Source organism: Electrona antarctica, assembly GCF_951216825.1.
Source record: "Electrona antarctica genome assembly, chromosome: 2".
Classification (NCBI taxonomy): domain Eukaryota; kingdom Metazoa; phylum Chordata; class Actinopteri; order Myctophiformes; family Myctophidae; genus Electrona; species Electrona antarctica.
Genome location: NC_136807.1, coordinates 51,281,848 through 51,301,583, shown reverse-complemented (window position 1 = coordinate 51,301,583; position 19,736 = coordinate 51,281,848). Strand labels below are relative to the sequence as shown.

General features: G+C 44.0%; 1 protein-coding gene across 1 annotated transcript in view; it reads right to left on the bottom strand.

Moving 5' to 3' along the window:
* LOC306940363 (NACHT, LRR and PYD domains-containing protein 12) overlaps positions 1-19,736 on the bottom strand; it is a 50,263-nt gene that overhangs the window by 13,103 nt on the left and 17,424 nt on the right. Inside the window, exons 9-12 of the mRNA XM_079525405.1 lie at positions 18,731-18,930; positions 13,126-13,287; positions 10,575-10,748; positions 5,515-5,688 (exon numbers count right to left, since the gene is read on the bottom strand). Of these exons, the coding sequence (XP_079381531.1) occupies positions 5,515-5,688; positions 10,575-10,748; positions 13,126-13,287; positions 18,731-18,930 (710 nt within the window). The remainder of the gene's footprint in view (positions 1-5,514; positions 5,689-10,574; positions 10,749-13,125; positions 13,288-18,730; positions 18,931-19,736) is intronic.

Below are 19,736 nucleotides of genomic sequence, written 5' to 3'. Positions count from 1 at the left end.
AGAATAGCCAATGACGTTACTCCAACTGACTGTCGTCTGTACGATGTCTCTCTGCTTGTGCGTGTGTCTGTGTGTGTGTGTGTGTGTGTGTGTGTGTGTACGTGCACGTACACATCCTTTATGCATGTTAATGTTTGATCTTTCTCCACAAATCCTTTATAGAGCATAGCAGTGGTGGCCATTTTACTGGTTCCATGAATTGTAAAGCCCATTCATTCAGATTTCCGAAAATGAATCATCAATGAATCATGACCATAAAAAAATTAATTACGTGTAAAACAAATACATGAAAATCGCCAAAAAGAAATATTGTAATAAACCACACAGGCGCACGCACACATACACGCACACATTGTTTTTTTTTTGAAGGTTCGGTGAAAAACAGTCCAGGGATGTCATTGTATTATTGAGCAGTTGAGATGAATAACAAGTTCATAATTTATTCTGACTCCTCCCCGGAAAGGCCTAGCTGTCCTGAGCCCTTATCCATCATGTATTACATTATGGATAATTACTTTGGACTTTTATTCGTCTCAACTGCTCTATTTCTATTTCTAGCCGTGAGATTTCATCCTCACGGCTATCATGATTGGTAGACAGGTATTGATGAGGGGTTGGAAAGCGCCGGGGAGTCCCTCGTTTCATGACTGGTTTGTGGAGATAGGCAGGGTTGCAGCATACGAGGAAATGGCATATAGGAGGTCCGACAGACTGGATAAATATATCCGTAAATGGGGAGGATACATAATGCATATTGCTGTCAGAGATCCCATTGTGGTGTGAGTGCAACATGCTTTTCTTTTTCCTCGGATACAGTATAAATTAATGTTACCCAGGTTCAATGGCATTGTCTTAATTTCTTTTTTTTTCTTTCTTTTTTTGTATTGTACTGTATTTTATTGTATTGTATTGTCTGTATTGTATTATCTTTTTGGTAAAGGTTTGGTAGTGTAGTGTGTTGTATTTTATTTTTCTTGTCTAGTTTTGTTTCATTTGTTGTCTTAACTGTTTGTGAAAAAGCAATAAAACTTTGAATCACAAAAAAGATATCTGTGCTCTATGATTCTATCCCAGGGACTTATTCTTTTTATTCAGTTGCTGTTGGAAGTCATGGCTCTCAGTTCCCACCTGATGTCCTGTGGGAGTTCAGACTGATCCAGACCATAGTGAATAACGACTAGCTTGCACAAGGTCTTAAGACTAGGACTCAAGTCTAAGACGTACAGGTCCGTGCAGAGGGCTGGATATTTTCCAAAGAGGACGACACGATCTCCCACCATGCAACAGCACATCCTACTATTCGGACCCGGTCCTTTCCCCTTGGGCTTAACCTCCTTCCAGGAGAAGGTCTCTGGATTGAATTTACAGTACAGATCGTTGAAGCTCTGAGTTCCAATTTGACCAACACCATTAAATATGTACAGCTCTCCATTGTAGGTAAAGGCTGCATGATCCCAGCGTATTCCTGGATGAAGCTGTGCAGAAGGTGTGTTCAGCAGCCAGAGGTTGGTCTCTGTGTCAAACACTCTGATGTTGCTGTAGGAGTTTGCACCCCCAAATACAAACATCTTTGTCCCGATGATGGTGGCAGTGTGACTTAATGAAGCAGGCGATGGAGTTCCTCTGGTGTTAATTAAAGTCCAGAACATTGTGCTGGTGTCCAACTTGTAGAGGTCATTAGTTTGGAGGACAGCTGCCGTGGTCAGTCCTCCATGAATAAACATGATCTTCCCCAAGACACAGGCTGAGTGGTAGCACCTCTCCTCTGGAACAGTCCCCGACACCTTGGGTTTGAACCATCTGTGGGCGTCCACATCAAACGCATAAAGCACATTGCATTGAGAAAACCCTCCCCAGATGTAGATGATATCTTCTATCAGTACAGCTGTGTGGCCAGCCCGCTTGGTGGGAACATCAAGGTGAAGTTCTCCTCTAGTTGTCACTGGAGACAACTTCCTCCAGCGTAGAGACACAGAGTTGAACACGCCGACATCCATCTGATCCTTGTTGCCATCACAGGATCCTCCAAAGCAGTACACCTTGTTCTCCACTGCTACTGTAGCATAGTAACAATGTCCCTCTGTTACTCCACTGAGACGCAGCGTCCAGCAGAACATTTCTCACGCCGTAGTTTTAACTCTTGCTCTGTAACCTATCGCTTATTGTTGGTTCAGTGGAACGAATGTCACACAGAGAGTCTGACGAATCCACAAAGAAGATGAATTTGGTTTGTTCGATGATGGAAGCTGACAACGTTGATGGTGAATTGTCCAGGCAGGTTGTGGTATCCCTTCAAACTACACAACAGACAGACAGTGTGTTCAGCTACACAGCAGACAGACAGTGTGTTCAGCTACACAGCAGACAGACAGTGTGTTCAGCTACACAGCAGACAGACAGTGTGTTCAGCTACACAGCAGACAGACAGTGTGTTCAGCTACTCAGCAGACAGACAGTGTGTTCAGCTACACAGCAGACAGACAGCGTGTTCAGTAGTGTTGACAGCTACGGTTTAAAGGTTCCTGATGAGAGTTGAATGCATCGGTAAAAGTTGCTGAATGACAACTTGTTTAGTCGACATTTCATTTTAAAGGACATGGTTGTGATGACGTCATTGAGCGATGATGTCGTCTAACTATAAATGCACCAAGTCTCTGTACCAGTACGTAGGTCTGTAATCCACGTAAATCGAGGACCGTTCGCCCCACCGACACACGCGTTCCACACCACCACAGGGAGTACAGTGCCCGGTGTCGAGTCGGTCGGACACACGGTTGTCCAGAACCGCCCCAAAAGGCTTCTGCCTGGGCTCTGGACATGGCCCCTGCCCAGTGTCCATATAGAGCTGGCCTGTTCTGACCTCCTTCTGACGTCTGCATAGACTCCATATTCGGGCATGCCTGACAAAGAACTCCATATATGGGCATAAACCGGACACAGACATAATAGCTGGGTGGGGCATGCATTTCCAACTTGCATCGTTCCAAGTAGGGGCCATCGTTCCAAGTAGGCCAGTGTCCAATGGGCACCGCTCTAGTTACGTAGAATACTCAATGACGTTACTCCAACTGACCGCCGTCTTGCGCGCGTGCGCGTGTGTGTGTGTGTGTACACATCCTTTATGCATGTTAATGTTTCTCCACAAATCCTTTATAGAGCAAGGCAGTGGCGGCCATTTTACTGGTTCCATGAATTGTAAAGCCCATTCATTCAGATTTCTGAAAATGAATCAATGAATCGTGACCATAAAACCACCACGCACGCACACACACACGCACACACGCACGCAGGCACGCACGCACACACTTTTTGGACAAAACCAGGATTATCTCAATCTGGGATCGGCACCAGATAAAAAATACATCTGGCATCAATGGAGCTCTACTTACTTGAGAGGGTAGTTTACAGAGGGTAGTTTACAGAGGGTAGTTTACAGAGTGTAGTTTACAGAGTGGGTTCTGCCGCTCTACTTACTTAGGACTGTGTAGTTTACAGAGTGTAGTTTACAGAGTGTAGTTTACAGTGTAGTTTACAGAGTGTAGTTTATAGAGGATAGTTTACAGAGGGTCGTTTACAGAGGGTCGTTTACAGTGTAGTTTACAGAGTGTAGTTTACAGAGTGCGTTCTGCTGCTCTACTTACTTGAGACTCTGTAGTTTACAGAGAATCATTTACTGAGGGTCGTTTACAGAGGGTCGTTTACAGAGGGTCGTTTACAGAGTGTAGTTTACAGAGGGTCGTTTACAGAGGGTCGTTTACAGAGTGTAGTTTACAGAGGGTCGTTTACAGAGGGTAGTTTACAGAGGGTAGTTTACAGAGGGTAGTTTACAGTGTGTAGTTTACAGAGTGTAGTTTACAGAGGGTAGTTTATAGAGGGTAGTTTACAGAGTGTAGTTTACAGAGGGTAGTTTACAGAGGGTAGTTTACAGAGTGTAGTTTGTAGTTTACAGAGTGTAGTTTATAGAGGGTAGTTTACAGAGTGTAGTTTATAGAGGGTAGTTTACAGAGGGTAGTTTACAGAGTGGGTAGTTTACAGAGTGGGTAGTTTACAGAGGGTAGTTTACAGAGTGTAGTTTACAGAGGGTAGTTTACAGTGTGTAGTTTACAGTGTGTAGTTTACAGAGGGTAGTTTACAGTGTGTAGTTTACAGAGGGTAGTTTGTAGTTTATAGAGGGTAGTTTACAGAGGGTAGTATACAGAGGGTAGTTTACAGAGGGTAGTTTACAGAGTGTAGTTTACAGAGGGTAGTTTATAGAGGGTAGTTTACAGAGGGTAGTTTACAGAGTAGTTTATAGAGGGTAGTTTACAGAGTGTAGTTTATAGAGGGTAGTTTACAGTGTGTAGTTTACAGAGTGTAGTTTACAGAGTGTAGTTTACAGGGGGTAGTTTACAGTGTGTAGTTTACAGAGTGTAGTGTACAGAGTGTAGTTTACAGAGGGTAGTTTACAGAGGGTAGTTTGTAGTTTACAGAGTGTAGTTTATAGAGGCTAGTTTACAGAGGGTAGTTTACAGAGTGTAGTTTACAGAGTGTAGTGTATAGAGGGTAGTTTACAGAGGGTAGTTTATAGAGGGTAGTTTACAGAGGGTAGTTTACAGAGTGTAGTTTATAGAGGGTAGTTTACAGAGGGTAGTTTACAGAGGGTAGTTTACAGAGGGTAGTTTACAGAGGGTAGTTTACAGAGGGTGTTTATAGAGGGTAGTTTATAGAGGGTAGTTTACAGTGTGTAGTGTGTAGTTTACAGAGTGTAGTTTACAGAGTGTAGTTTACAGTGTGTAGTTTACAGAGTGTAGTGTACAGAGTGTAGTTTACAGAGGGTAGTTTACAGAGGGTAGTTTGTAGTTTACAGAGTGTAGTTTATAGAGGCTAGTTTACAGAGGGTAGTTTACAGAGTGTAGTTTATAGAGGCTAGTTTACAGAGGGTAGTTTACAGAGGGTAGTTTACAGAGGGTAGTTTATAGAGGGTAGTTTACAGAGGGTAGTTTAGAGAGGGTAGTTTAGAGAGTGTAGTTTGCAGAGGGTAGTTTACAGAGGGTAGTTTACAGAGGGTAGTTTACAGTGTGTAGTTTACAGAGGCTAGTTTACAGAGGGTAGTTTACAGAGGGTAGTTTACAGAGTGTAGTTTGTAGTTTACAGAGTGTAGTTTGTAGTTTACAGTGTGTAGTTTACAGAGTGTAGTTTACAGAGGGTAGTTTACAGAGGGTAGTTTGTAGTTTACAGAGGGTAGTTTACAGAGTGTAGTTTACAGAGTGTAGTTTACAGAGTGTAGTTTATAGAGGGTAGTTTATAGAGGGTAGTTTACAGAGGGTAGTTTACAGAGGGTAGTTTACAGAGTGTAGTTTACAGAGGGTAGTTTACAGAGGGTAGTTTACAGAGTGTAGTTTGTAGTTTACAGAGGGTAGTTTACAGAGTGTAGTTTGTAGTTTACAGAGGGTAGTTTACAGAGTGTAGTTTGTAGTTTACAGAGGGTAGTTTACAGAGGGTAGTTTACAGAGCGCGTTCTGCCGCTCTACTCACTTGAGACTCCGTAGTTGACACAGCGGGTTCTGCAGGGCCGTGGCCAGGTGTTTCACTCCGGCGTCGCCCACAGCGTTCCCCGTCAGGTCCAGAGTTCTGACCTCACACTGACCGGAGGACAGCGCCGCGGACAGAGCCTCCATGGACGCCTCGGTCAGCTTACAGGTGTGGAGCCTGGACACGAACGCAGAGAGACATGTGATTAATTACAGGTGTGGAGCCTGGACACGGACGCAGAGAGACATGTGATTAATTACAGGTGTGGAGCCTGGGCATGAACGCAGAGATACGTGTGATTAATTACAGGTGTGGAGCCTGGGCATGAACGCAGAGAGACGTGTGATTAATCACAGGTGTGGAGTCTGGACACGAACGCAGAGAGACATGTGATTAATCACAGGTGTGGAGCCTGGACATGAACGCAGAGAGACATGTGATTAATTACAGGTGTGGAGCCTGGACACGAACGCAGAGAGACATGTGATTAATTACAGGTGTGTAGTCTGGACATGAACGCAGAGAGACGTGTGATTAATTACAGGTGTGGAGCCTGGACACGAACGCAGAGAGACATGTGATTAATTACAGGTGTGGAGTCTGGACACGTACGCAGAGAGACATGTGATTAATTACAGGTGTGGAGTCTGGACACAATGAGAGACATGTGATTTATTACAGGTGTGGAGTCTGGACACGAACGCAGAGAGACGTGTGATTAATTACAGGTGTGGAGTCTGGACATGAACGCAGAGAGACATGTGATTAATTACAGGTGTGGAGTCTGGACACGAACGCAGAGAGACGTGTGATTAATTACAGGTGTGGAGTCTGGACACGAAGAGAGACATGTGATTAATTACAGGTGTGGAGTCTGGACATGAACGCAGAGAGACATGTGATTAATTACAGGTGTGGAGTCTGGACACGAAGAGAGACATGCGATTAATTACAGGTGTGGAGCCTGGACACGAAGAGAGACATGTGATTAATTACAGGTGTGGAGTCTGGACACGAAGAGAGACATGCGATTAATTACAGGTGTGGAGTCTGGACACGAAGAGAGACATGCGATTAATTACAGGTGTGGAGTCTGGACACGAAGAGAGACATGCGATTAATTACAGGTGTGGAGCCTGGACACGAAGAGAGACATGTGATTAATTACAGGTGTGGAGTCTGGACACGAAGAGAGACATGTGATTAATTACAGGTGTGGAGTCTGGACACGAAGAGAGACATGCGATTAATTACAGGTGTGGAGTCTGGACACGAAGAGAGACATGCGATTAATTACAGGTGTGGAGTCTGGACACGAAGAGAGACATGTGATTAATTACAGGTGTGGAGTCTGGACACGAAGAGAGACATGCGATTAATTACAGGTGTGGAGCCTGGACACGAAGAGAGACATGTGATTAATTACAGGTGTGGGGTCTGGACACGAAGAGAGACATGTGATTAATTACAGGTGTGGAGTCTGGACACGAAGAGAGACATGTGATTAATTACAGGTGTGGAGTCTGGACACGAAGAGAGACATGCGATTAATTACAGGTGTGGAGTCTGGACACGAAGAGAGACATGTGATTAATTACAGGTGTGGAGTCTGGACACGAAGAGAGACATGTGATTAATTACAGGTGTGGAGTCTGGACACGAAGAGAGACATGTGATTAATTACAGGTGTGGAGTCTGGACACGAAGAGAGACATGCGATTAATTACAGGTGTGGAGCCTGGACACGAAGAGAGACATGTGATTAATTACAGGTGTGGAGTCTGGACACGAAGAGAGACATGTGATTAATTACAGGTGTGGAGTCTGGACACGAAGAGAGACATGCGATTAATTACAGGTGTGGAGTCTGGACACGAAGAGAGACATGTGATTAATTACAGGTGTGGAGTCTGGACACGAAGAGAGACATGCGATTAATTACAGGTGTGGAGTCTGGACACGAAGAGAGACATGTGATTAATTACAGGTGTGGAGTCTGGACACGAAGAGAGACATGTGATTAATTACAGGTGTGGAGTCTGGACACGAAGAGAGACATGTGATTAATTACAGGTGTGGAGTCTGGACACGAAGAGAGACATGTGATTAATTACAGGTGTGGAGTCTGGACACGAAGAGAGACATGTGATTAATTACAGGTGTGGAGCCTGTACACGAAGAGAGACATGTGATTAATTACAGGTGTGGAGTCTGGACACGAAGAGAGACATGTGATTAATTACAGGTGTGGAGTCTGGACACGAAGAGAGACATGCAATTAATTACAGGTGTGGAGTCTGGACACGAAGAGAGACGTGTGATTAATTACAGGTGTGGAGTCTGGACACGAACACAGAGAGACGTGTGATTAATTACAGGTGTGGAGTCTGGACACGAACACAGAGAGACATGTGATTTATTACAGGTGTGGTCGAGTCTGGACACTAAGAGAGACATGTGATTAATTCACCCATTTAGACCTGAGTCTCTGAAAACCCTATGTTTCTATGTGTCAGTGGTTCTCAAACTACTTCATGTCAAGGACCCCTAGAATTACATGTATTTGGCCTCCGACCCCCATCTGAAAATATGTAGTTCCAGGGACCCCCCGGAAGCAAAGAAAAATAGCTAAAGTATAACACAATGCTTAAAACACCAAAAGGGGTTCCCTTCCAGAATGGGTTAAAATCAATATTTTCACTGCCCCGTATCTCTAAAGCGTCAAGCGCTGTCCATGGCGAGCCGTCGCGCCATCGGATTTCCTTTGCGACTTTGTCTCGCATCGCTCCGGACATGTGACCCTTTCTGACGAGAGGTAAAGGGGCGTGTGGGCTAATGTCACTGTGATCACTGCTCACCAGTGTTGTTTTTGGCAGAGAATTTCCATTTTAGTTTTAGTCATAGTCTCTTGAATAGTTTTCACTTAGTTTTAGTCACATTTTAGTCACCTGGAATGTTTTAGTGTTAGTCTTGTTTTAGTCGACTAAATATCATAAGATTTTAGTCGACTAAATCTACAGTTAATTTAGTCGACTAAAATGTATTTTAGTTGGCCTTGATGCCGTCGTAATGACTGTTTTTACACTTGCTGAAAATAGCAGATCTACAAGCTCACAACGCGTCGCAGCGCGACGCGTTGTGAGCTTGTAGATCTGCTATTTTCAGCATGCAACCAAGTGTAAAATGACTTATAGTGTCCACTAGTCCCTTCCTAACATTTTAGTCTAGTTTTTATTTGTCGACGAAATGGTCAGTATATTTAGTCTTAGTTTTAGTCATCATAGCTTAGTTTTCATTTCGTTTCCATTTAGTTTTTGTCAGTGAAAAAAGGTAGTCGACGAACATTTTTCGTCTTAGTTTTAGTCGACGAAAACAACACTGCTGCTCACAACAACAGCCCCCACCTCACTGATATGACACGGAGTCTCGTTTTACAACGAGCCAAGGCTTACCTCCAGCTGTGCTTATTCTACCACCTAGTGGGCAGCGAAATAATTAAATGATGATATGATATGTATGGAACAATGTACATTAAATGATGATATGATATGTATGGAACAATGTACATTAAATGATGATATGATATGTATGGAACAATGTACATTAAATGATGATATGATATGTATGGAACAATGTACATTAAATGATGATATGATATGTATGGAACAATGTACATTAAATGATGATATGATATGTATGGAACAATGTACATTAAATGATGATATGATATGTATGGAACAATGTACATTAAATGATGATATGATATGTATGGAACAATGTACATTAAATGATGATATGATATGTATGGAACAATGTACATTAAATGATGATATGATATGTATGGAACAATGTACATTAAATGATGATATGATATGTATGGAACAATGTACATTAAATGATGATATGATATGTATGGAACAATGTACATTAAATGATGATATGATATGTATGGAACAATGTACATTAAATGATGATATGATATGTATGGAACAATGTACATTAACCCATTTAGACGTCAAAATAAATAAAAAAGTATTCTGAAAGAATATATTATATTCAAAGATTTGTGCCACATTTTCACGATTTTTCAAAAATAGCAGACCTACAAGCTTGTAGCGCGCCACCGAGTAGATCTGCTATTTTTCAATAGCTAAAGTATAACATAATGCTTAGTTAAAACACCAAAAGGGGTTCCTGCCCAGAATGGGTTAAAGGAGAATTCCATGCTAGAAGGCTTTCTTACCTTTATTTGTAGCCGTTACGTCCCCACCAAAGAGGTCTAGGTGTTATTTTGTGCAAAAGCGCATTATTGGCTATTTCCCCTAATATAAGCCCTTCAATGGGGGTTGGGTTTTTTGCTAATTTGCTTATTTCCATCGAAATAAGTAGTAAAGTGTGCCGCTCGGGATACTATTTACATTAAGACGAGAGGACAAAAAAGAAATGATTTTTGAGCGATGGAAATAAGCGAATTAGCACAACACCCCAATGCCCCATTCAATTCAATGCAATTCAATTCATTGAGGGCTTATGGTAGGGGAAATAGCCAATAATGCACTATTGCACAAAATAACACCTGGACCTCTTTGGTGGGAACGTAACAACTACAAATAAAGGTAAGAAAGCCTTCTAGCATGGAATTCTTTTTTAACCCATTTTGGGCGGAAACCCCTTTTGGTGTTAGCATTATGTTATGCTTTAGCTATTGAAAAATAGCAGATCTATTGGCTGCCCCCCCCCCCCCCCCCCTACAGTAGATATTCGCCTGATCACATATGTCTCTATCGAGAAGAACACAGCCTCCCTCCCCTTCCTTCCCTCCTAGTTGTGGTTCTTTTTTTTTCCTTTTTTTTGTAATGTGACTGTCGATTTGTGTCAAAACATTTTTTTCTTAGTTTGTTTGTCCTGTATTGTTGTTACAGTTGACTGGTATTGTGGGTGTTGTGTTTGTGTCTGAAAAAGAAAATCCAATAAAATACTAATCACAAAAAAAGACATTTTTAGAATCTGATCTCAGGTCAAAATGGGTCAAATGATGATATGTGTGTAACAGAACAACGTACGTGAGTGTCTGTACTTTGCAGGCAGCACTGCTCAGGGCCCGACACAGCTGCGTGGCGCCCTGGTCCTGCAGCTCGTTGAAGTTCAGGTCCAGAACCCGCAGCCGGGTGGCGCCAGAGGTCAGCGCCGACGCCAGGTCTCCACAGCACGCCTCCGTCAGCTTGCACACCGTCAGTCTGTACACACGAAACAAACACACCTCCGTCAGTCAGCTATAGCACACCGTCAGTCTGTACACACGAAACAAACACACCTCCGTCAGTCAGCTATAGCACACCGTCAGTCTGTACACACAAAACAAACACACCTCCGTCAGTCAGCTATAGCACACCGTCAGTCTGTACACACGAAACAAACACACCTCCGTCAGTCAGCTATAGCACACCGTCAGTCTGTACACACGAAACAAACACACCTCCGTCAGTCAGCTATAGCACACCGTCAGTCTGTACACACGAAACAAACACACCTCCGTCAGTCAGCTATAGCACACTGTTAGTCTGTACACACGAAACAAACACACCTCCGTCAGTCAGCTATAGCACACTGTTAGTCTGTACACACGAAACAAACACACCTCCGTCAGTCAGCTATAGCACACCGTCAGTCTGTACACACGAAACAAACACACCTCCGTCAGTCAGCTGGCATACCGTCAGTCTGTATAAAAATAAAATAAATCACACTTGTGTGAAGTGAGGGGCGCTCTTATCATCATACATCGCCATACATCAGTGCTACTCAACCCCGCGGCCAGGTGGGCCGCATGCGGTTTAATGTGTCTGCGGCCTGTCACGGTCATACCAATAAAAGTATAATTTGTTATTTTCATTGTTTTGAACAAGATTGTATGTATTGTATCGTTTGTTCCAAGAGAAAGTGATATATGGCCTGATGTCAGCTGAGTATTAACCACTTATTTATTTAGTCACCTGTGATAATCTGTTCATTATATATTCCTTGTATATTCTGTCTACCGAGCAATCTTCGGTCCTACTCTCACCTATGGTCATGAAGTGGGTCATGACCAAAAGAATAAGGTCGCGAATACAAGCGGCCAAAATGAGTTTTCTTCGACGGGTGGCTGGCATCTCCCTTAGAGATAGGGTGAGAAGTTCAGTCACACGAGAGAGACTCGGAGTAGAGTCGCTGCTTCTTTGCCTAGAAAGGAGCCAGCTAAGGTGGTTCGGGCATCTGGTTAGGATGCCTCTCGGGCGTCTCCCTAGGGAGGTCCTCGAGGCACGTCCCACTGGGAGGAGACCCCCGGGCGAGACCAAGGACCAGATGGAGGGATCACATAGACTCACTGGCCTTGGAACACCTCGGGATCCCCCAGTAGGAAGTTACTAATGTTGCTCTGGAAAGGGATATCTGGAGTTCTCTGATGGAGCTGATGCCCCCCGCGACCTGACTACGGATAAGCGGTTGAAGATGGATGGAAGTTTAGTAGCACATCATCATACATCGCATTCCGTGCTCAGCCAATCAGCTGAGCACAAACACACAAAGCTGTGCATGCGCCCCTCAACACACCTCCGTCAGCTAGCATACTGTCGGTCTGTACAAAACCAACAGGATTAGAGGAAGTTCACAAGAGTGAACATTACCTTTTGGCATGAGTGAAGTGAAAAACGGACTTATCTAGAGTGTTTTTTTATTTCCCCATATGCCTTACACAAGATGCCTCTTGCGTAAGGCATATGGGGAAGCAAAGAAACCGACTTATCTTGCCAAATGTTTATAGTTTTCAGAGGACAACGCAGCAGACGAGTAAGAGCACGGTGGAAACAAAACAAAGTGTATTTGATTTAATGGTGTTTTGATTTCTATTTGCCTTTGGGGAATGCTTCCATAAGCATACTAAAAAAAAATAGCAATTGATTATAGGGGTGCGAAGGTTCCTCAAATTAATTGATTATAAAAAAAGAAACATCAATGTTAATTGATTTGTATAGCAAAATATACAAATATATAGCACTGTATCAAATATGTGTGACTTGACTGTCATAAACGATACAGAGCCACCTCCCCCGACAGTATCGCTGAGACAGTTTGTTTATTTTTGGACCACAATGGCTGCGGACCCCCATCTGAAAATATGTAGTTCCAGGGACCTCCCAGAAGCAAATATTTGAGTTAAAAACGTTCGCTCTGAAATAATATATATATTCAAAGAACTGCACAACATTTTCACGATTTAAAAAAGTCTGTAGCGTGGTACCCTCACAAAAAACATGCAGTAATCCTGGTCTCTAAACTGCCTCCCCCTGGCCAGCCGGGGCGCCTGATGGAGTGGAAAGGAACTGGTCGGAATAACGTGTGCCTTCTATGCTCTAAGTCCAACCAGGGAAACTCCCCCCTGTCAGGTGAAAAGAAGCAGCTTGGACTCCTCATGCATAGAAGGAACCATGAGGTCAGTCCGCTGCCCTCCCCAGGTTGGCAGAGGAAGTGTAGCGCCCAGGATTACATTAGATAATTGACACTGGGTGAAAAAATGGGCTGCAAAATCGTGGGATATATATATATATATAAATAAAAGGGTACTAATCTCACCTCAGGGTGGTCAGCTGGCTGTGTGTCAGTCCAGTGCAGAGCACCCGGAGCCCGGCGTCTCCCAGGTGGCAGTAGGACAGGTCCAGCTCCGTGGTTCTGCCCTGAGCCAGGGCTGAGGCCAGGTGAGGGACGGCGCCGGGACGCAGGGAGCTCTGGGACAACCTGTTGAGGATACACAACATAGTGAGGCGGTTCCAGGTGGTCCCCATGGCTACATGCATGGGAGAGTTGGTAACCAAATGGACCCTCATTAGTCCTTGAAACGGGTCAAATTACGCTATCAAGAGTTTAAATTATTGCTAAACATCTGCATTAATTGATTTACAAGAAGTACAAGAAGAATGTAGAAGAATTGTAATTTTGATCAAAATCGTATCCAACGATAACAAAATATTGTACATTTTGGGTCGGAGAGGCTAAATGTCATCAAATGGTGGTCCTTGGCTCAGATGTTGAATAAATAATGGACCTTGATATGAAAAACGCTGTCCTCACCCTCGCCACATTTAAATCCACACTCAAAACCCAGGTCAAAAACCTCAAAAACCAGCATTCCCTACCTGATTCAAATACCCAATTTTCTACCTTTTTTCCCCTAATAAAGCTGTTATTGTCTCCACCAGGCCGAAGGCATGGTGAGAGAGTATGTTTTGCACTCCGTCCGTGTGTGTGTCCGTCCGTGTGTGTGTGTGTCCGTCCGTCCGTGTGTCCTTCCGTCTGTCCGTTACCAGCTAATCTCCGGCACCGTTAACCCGGTCGATGCCAAACTTTGCACACACACTCCCTAGATGCCAACGATGAACCTCTGCCCCGCATTTTCCAGAACGGCCTGTTATAGCGCCACCATGAGGCAGCTTTTCACATTTGTTACCTAAAACTGCACCGATCTGCGTGAAACGTTGCATGCACACTCCCTAGAGGCCAAGGACAAACCTTTGACCTGCATTTTCCGCATCTGCCTTTCATAGCGCCACCAGGAGGCCGACTTTTGTAAAACACATTTTTGGATATTACTCCTCCAGATTCTGTCCAAAAATCTCACAAATCGTTACACAGTATCTCTATGGTCATGTGCTCAAGTCGGATCTGTCCGATATTTCATATTCCACCCTAATTGGCTATAATTGCCTTTCACAGTTTGCAAGATTGCCCCGTTTTGAACAAAAGCCTCAAATCATGAACACAGCATGCAATTTACGTGAAATCTTTCACACATTTTCTTACTAGGCTGAGGAATATATCCCACTCTTTTCACATTGGCCTGTTATAGCGCCACCAACAGGTTGATTTTTGCAAAACAGGTTGATTGGAACAAAATGCCTCAAATCATCCAATTGCCATTCAAGGCAAACATGTTTATATTACTACTAAACATTTTGCCAAACATCTCACACAGTCCTATCCTCCTGGTGGAGACCTGTGCCCAGAAGGGCACTTTTTCTAGTTTTGTTTCTGATTTCTACAAAGCGACTCTGAATATCTACAAGAATGTTGTATAGATTGTATATAATAGAGTTTATTAGCTTCCTTTTGTACACTCTGAGTTACACCCCCTGACTCATAAGGGTCAATTTGGACCCCTAGTGGTCCAAATTGACGGACCCGACGTTGAGAAACTGTGCACTAGGGCCGTCCACTCAGAGCCAATTAATTCATTAATTGTCAATTCATTTAACCCTTAGACTCCCGTTGACGTAATTTGTTTTGGGTTTTTTTGTCACATCACACATTTTTCTATTGCCATTCAAATATGTCGTCTAGAGCTGGCAAAAGGCACAATCCGCTGCTATTAGGGGTGGCAATCAAAGTGGTTTGGTTTTAATTGTCCAAGACATTGATTAGTCGTTTCTCCATGCATTTTTTCCTCTCTCTGACTCCCATGCCCTCTAGATATAATTGGTTTGATTTTACCAGTCTATATCTTTCAACAGCCTGCAGCCACAGTGAAACTTTCAATGGCCTGTAGCCAATGTTCCCTCTAATGTTCCATCGGTCTGAGCAAACGCTATAACCTTCTGAGCGCAACTCGAACAACTGCTGAGCAACATATGATGAGCACACTTTGTACAATACGCTAATGTCAAGTTATGGCTCATTCAAACCTAATTACAGAATAAGTTAACAGTTGCAATACTTTTAATAAACTGTTCCCTGCATGTGTGTGTGTGTGTGTGTGTGTGTGTGTGTGTGTGTGTGCGTGCGTGCATACTAGTTGATATGAAGCCTCAAAATCAGGTCGATTATAGTTATAGTCACCAATGTACACAGTTTTTTTTTTTTTTTTTTTTTTACATAATAGGTAGTTAAACAACTAGTCGACTAGTTGACTAGTAAACTAGGCAACTAGTCAACTAGTAAAAATGACTAGAAGTGAATTGCCCTAGCGTGCGTAAAGCAGGGTTGGTTAGGTAGACAAAATGTAACGCAAAAGAATCAAACCACTTGGCAACACAACTACAAACACACACATCTATCTCTGGTGTTGTTCCTGTGCGCTAACACAGATTTGTTCTGCGCGGGACGGGACGTTCCTGAGCCGTGCACGCACACACGCGCGTGTGCGCACGTTAGGGGGAACATTGCCCTGTAGCCACAGCAGATGTTCAGTTCTCCAGCTCACCGACCTCATTCGGAGGCAGGTCTCTGCAAGACTGCATGGCGATGCAGCGAACACTGTTTTACAGATATAATGCTGCTTAAAGGGACACTTCACCCTTTTTGCCAAAAAATATATATCAATGACGTTTATAAGATTTAGAACACTTTCCTGGCATTATTTTTTGTGTAATCTCTGGGTTTAGATATTTTAGATTAACGGGTGGCTCTGACGTCAGAGACACTCTTCCGTATTGCTAGCGGACTACATTGTCTCCTCACACTGCAGCTATAGACCAGCCCCACGGACACTGTTCCACCTACCTACAACCTTCGTTGACTCCACCCCCACATGCGCATTTGTTATTGTGTTTGTGTCATGTTGCCGTCAGCAGAGCAGCACCAGAGTATACAGAAAAAAACAACTCAGAGGAGACGCGCTGTGTAGTGTTGCCACGAATCCCCCCCCCCCCCCCAGGGCTGCCGAAACAATGTGTACCAGTAACTTCACAATTACAACGCAGCTTTGGACGCACATATAGACAGATGTCTGGAAACAGACAAAATGTTTTTATAATCGTCATGGGGGCCTGATCCGATTATTTTCGTTTCACACTAAACCCAAGCGTTTAGGTTCTAAACACTTACTTGTAACACTTTTTAAACGTGTCACAGTGTTAAGATTATAAACAGAAGAGCATGTTTAAATGCCATGATTGCAGGCTAGTCCTGTCCGCCTCGGCAGGTTCTGTAGAACTGTCGCTGGGACGGCGGAAGGTTTCAACGGCAGGCTGGCATCGCTGTTAATCCCGTATTTTGGGCTCGTGGAAAAATGACAGCGCGTTATGGTGATTCTCAGTCACTCGCTCCCATGCAGTAATAAGAAGGGGCAGCCGACTGAGCTATAGGAACAGGAAAGCAAGACACTGAAACCTGGTGTCTGGAAGGGCGCTAGGCTCAGCTCATTGGTCAGTACTCTTCATAGGCATGCAGCAGAGCCAATCACTATGCAGTATCATATCTTAGCAACTATTTCACCACGCTCCGGTCCACAACATTGAAAAAACAAATGGATGCTGTTGACAGCCAAAAATCTTATCTACCTCAGAGTCAGAAAGTTCTAGTAGTGAGATAGAACTAAAAAAGAAGAAAAACTAAGTGCAGAGCTGAGTGGGAAAAAGATTCGGTGGATTTTTATGAAACAAAAGCTTTGCAGTTTGAAAGTGGATATTCAAGCTTTCCCTACAGCTGCAATGTTGGTGAGTTTAATGTTGTTTAATACAAGCAGATGCAAATTGGATGAATGGGGAGTTAATGTTTGGTTTATGGCAAGTCACTTCATATCATTATAATAAATCTAGAGTTGGGGGGGGGGGGGGGGGGGATTCGTGGCAACATAGCGCGTCTCTCTGGTGCTGCTCTGCTGACGACGGCGACATGACACAAACACAATAACAAATGCGCATGTGGGGGTGCGGTCAACGAAGGTTGTAGGTGGAACAAATCGCAGTGTCCGTGACGGCTGTGTTTTGGGGCTGGTCTAGCTGCATTGTGAGGAGACAACTGTAGTCCGGAAGTGAAGTAGAACAGTGTCTCTGACGTCAGAGCCATCCGTTAATCTAAAATATCTAAACCCAGAGATTACACAAAAAATAACGCCAGGAAAGTGTTCTAAATCTTATAAACGTCATTGATATATATTTTTTGGCAAAAAGGGTGAAGTGTCCCTTTAAGTTTTTTCCTTTTAGTCAAGGATATACACTACAGTAGCTCTCGTACCACACACTGTACATCATTCATCTGGGGGTCCATCCACTGGTCTAGAGCAGGGGTTGAGAACCCCTGGTCTAGAGCAGCGGTTCTCAACGTTTTTGGCAGCACATTTTTATTTTAGTTTTAGTCTAGTTTTAACCCATTTTGGGGCGGGAACCCCTTTTGGTGTTTTAAACATTATGTTATAATTTAGCTATTGGAAAATAGCAGATCTACAAGCTCGTAGCGCGCCACCGAGTGGCGCGCTACGAGCTTGTAGGTCTGCTATTTTTGAAATATCGTGAAAATAAAAAAGGACCTGTCAGCTCAAACCCACAAAGCAATACATTGTTTTCAAGAGTGTTGCAGACAAACATTACAAAGTTAAAAAACCTATGCCAATTCCATTTTGCCCTTCTATTTCCCAAGTGTTTGTCTTATATCTAACGCCTCAGGTAACTGTTTAAAACTATTAAACAGCAATGGGAAAGAAAAACAAAAAAACAAAAGTACAATAATGCTGTAAATGTTTATGTTCACTCTCCTCCCAGTTCTGTACAACTGTATGAATGAGTGTGCTTATCAATAAACAGAATAAAAAATAAAAAATAAAAAAAAACAGCAATGGGATAATATGTTTGTGGGTGGGTAGATCTTGTTTAGCTGGTCAGTTTAAAAGTAGTTCTCGAGTCAAAAAAGTGTGGGCACCCCTGGTTTAGAGCAGGGGTTCTCAACGTTTTTGGCCGGGGACCCCCGGAAATGCTTTGGCAACGTCTCGGGACCCCCGCCCCGCCCCCTCCCGACCCCCAATATAAATTGACTGCTACAATAACCTTAAACCATTTTGGGCGGGAACCCCTTTTGGTGTTTTAAGCATTGTTATAATTCAGCTATTGAAAAATAGCAGATCTACAAGCTCATAGCGCTTGTAGGTCTGCTATTTTTGAAAAATCGTGAAAATATATATATTTTTTTTAAATAATTTGGGGACCCCCTAAAATAATTTGGCGACCGCCCGAGGGGTCGCGACCCACGGGTTGAGAACCCCTGGTTTAGAGGGTCTAAGAAGTGCTGATATTGATAAATTCCAACTATTATCAAACGTATTCCGAGAGGCCCATACGTGTCAAGAGGCGTCAAGAAAACGCCTTCAGCATGCGTCTCTGCCATACACACGGCTGCCATACACACGGCTGCCATACACACGGCTGCCATACACACGGCTGCCATACACACGGCTGGTTCCAGGAGCACTCACATGATCTTGTCAGCCATACACATGGCAGGTTTGAGGGCCTGGGCCTGCTCCTCCGTCAGGTCCCTGGTGTTGTAGAGGTTGAGCTGCTCCAGGGTGTCTCCCAGGCTGGTCATCGTGTAGACGAAGCCGACGTAGTCCCTCAGGCTGCCACCGCCGTAGCTGATGCCCATGCGCGCCGACGGAGTGACGACGTCCTTCACCTGGGAGTGGTTTGTGGGACGTTATTATCGGACCATTTAATTAATAGCAAATCTCAGGGCTATTGGAGCGAGGATGGACATTTCCTACATATTGACGTTTGTTGTCAGCCATTGTGCGACATCGCGTCGGTCGGGTTGTCCAACTACTAACCCTGAATCTAACTCTAATCAGAAACCTAACCTCAGTCTTAACCGGTATGTAGGAAATGTCCATATTTGTTGCTCCACTGCTATGGTCTGATAAGGAACATAGTGGTGAATACGGGTCATCGTTAGCGGGTGAGCCTCACCAGCTGCGTGTTCCGGCTCTGGTGCAGCAGGCCGTTAAGGCCTATTCATATAGTCTGGAGTTTCGGTGGTGAGGTGACCACCGCTCCGGTGGTGAGGTGACCACCGCTCCGGTGGTGAGGTGACCACCGGGAGCTGTAATAACGTGGAGCGGCGGTGAGTAAAAACAGAGAGAAGGGCTGGGGGGAGAGCGGTGGTTTTGCTCTTCAGCGTGGCTCTGTGACGTCATGTTGTAGTTGGGTGGTCACCTCACCACCGGAAATATTAGACTATGAATAATGCTTTAGTGGTACTAACTCACCAGCTGTGTGTTCTGGCTCTGGTGCAGCAGGCCGTATTGGTACTAACTCACCAGCTGTGTGTTCTGGCTCTGGTGCAGCAGGCCGTTAGTGGCACTACTCACCAGCTGTGTGTTCTGGCTCTGGTGCAGCAGGCCGTTAGTGGTACTAACTCACCAGCTGTGTGTTCTGGCTCTGGTGCAGCAGGTCGTTAGTGGCACTACTCACCAGCTGTGTGTT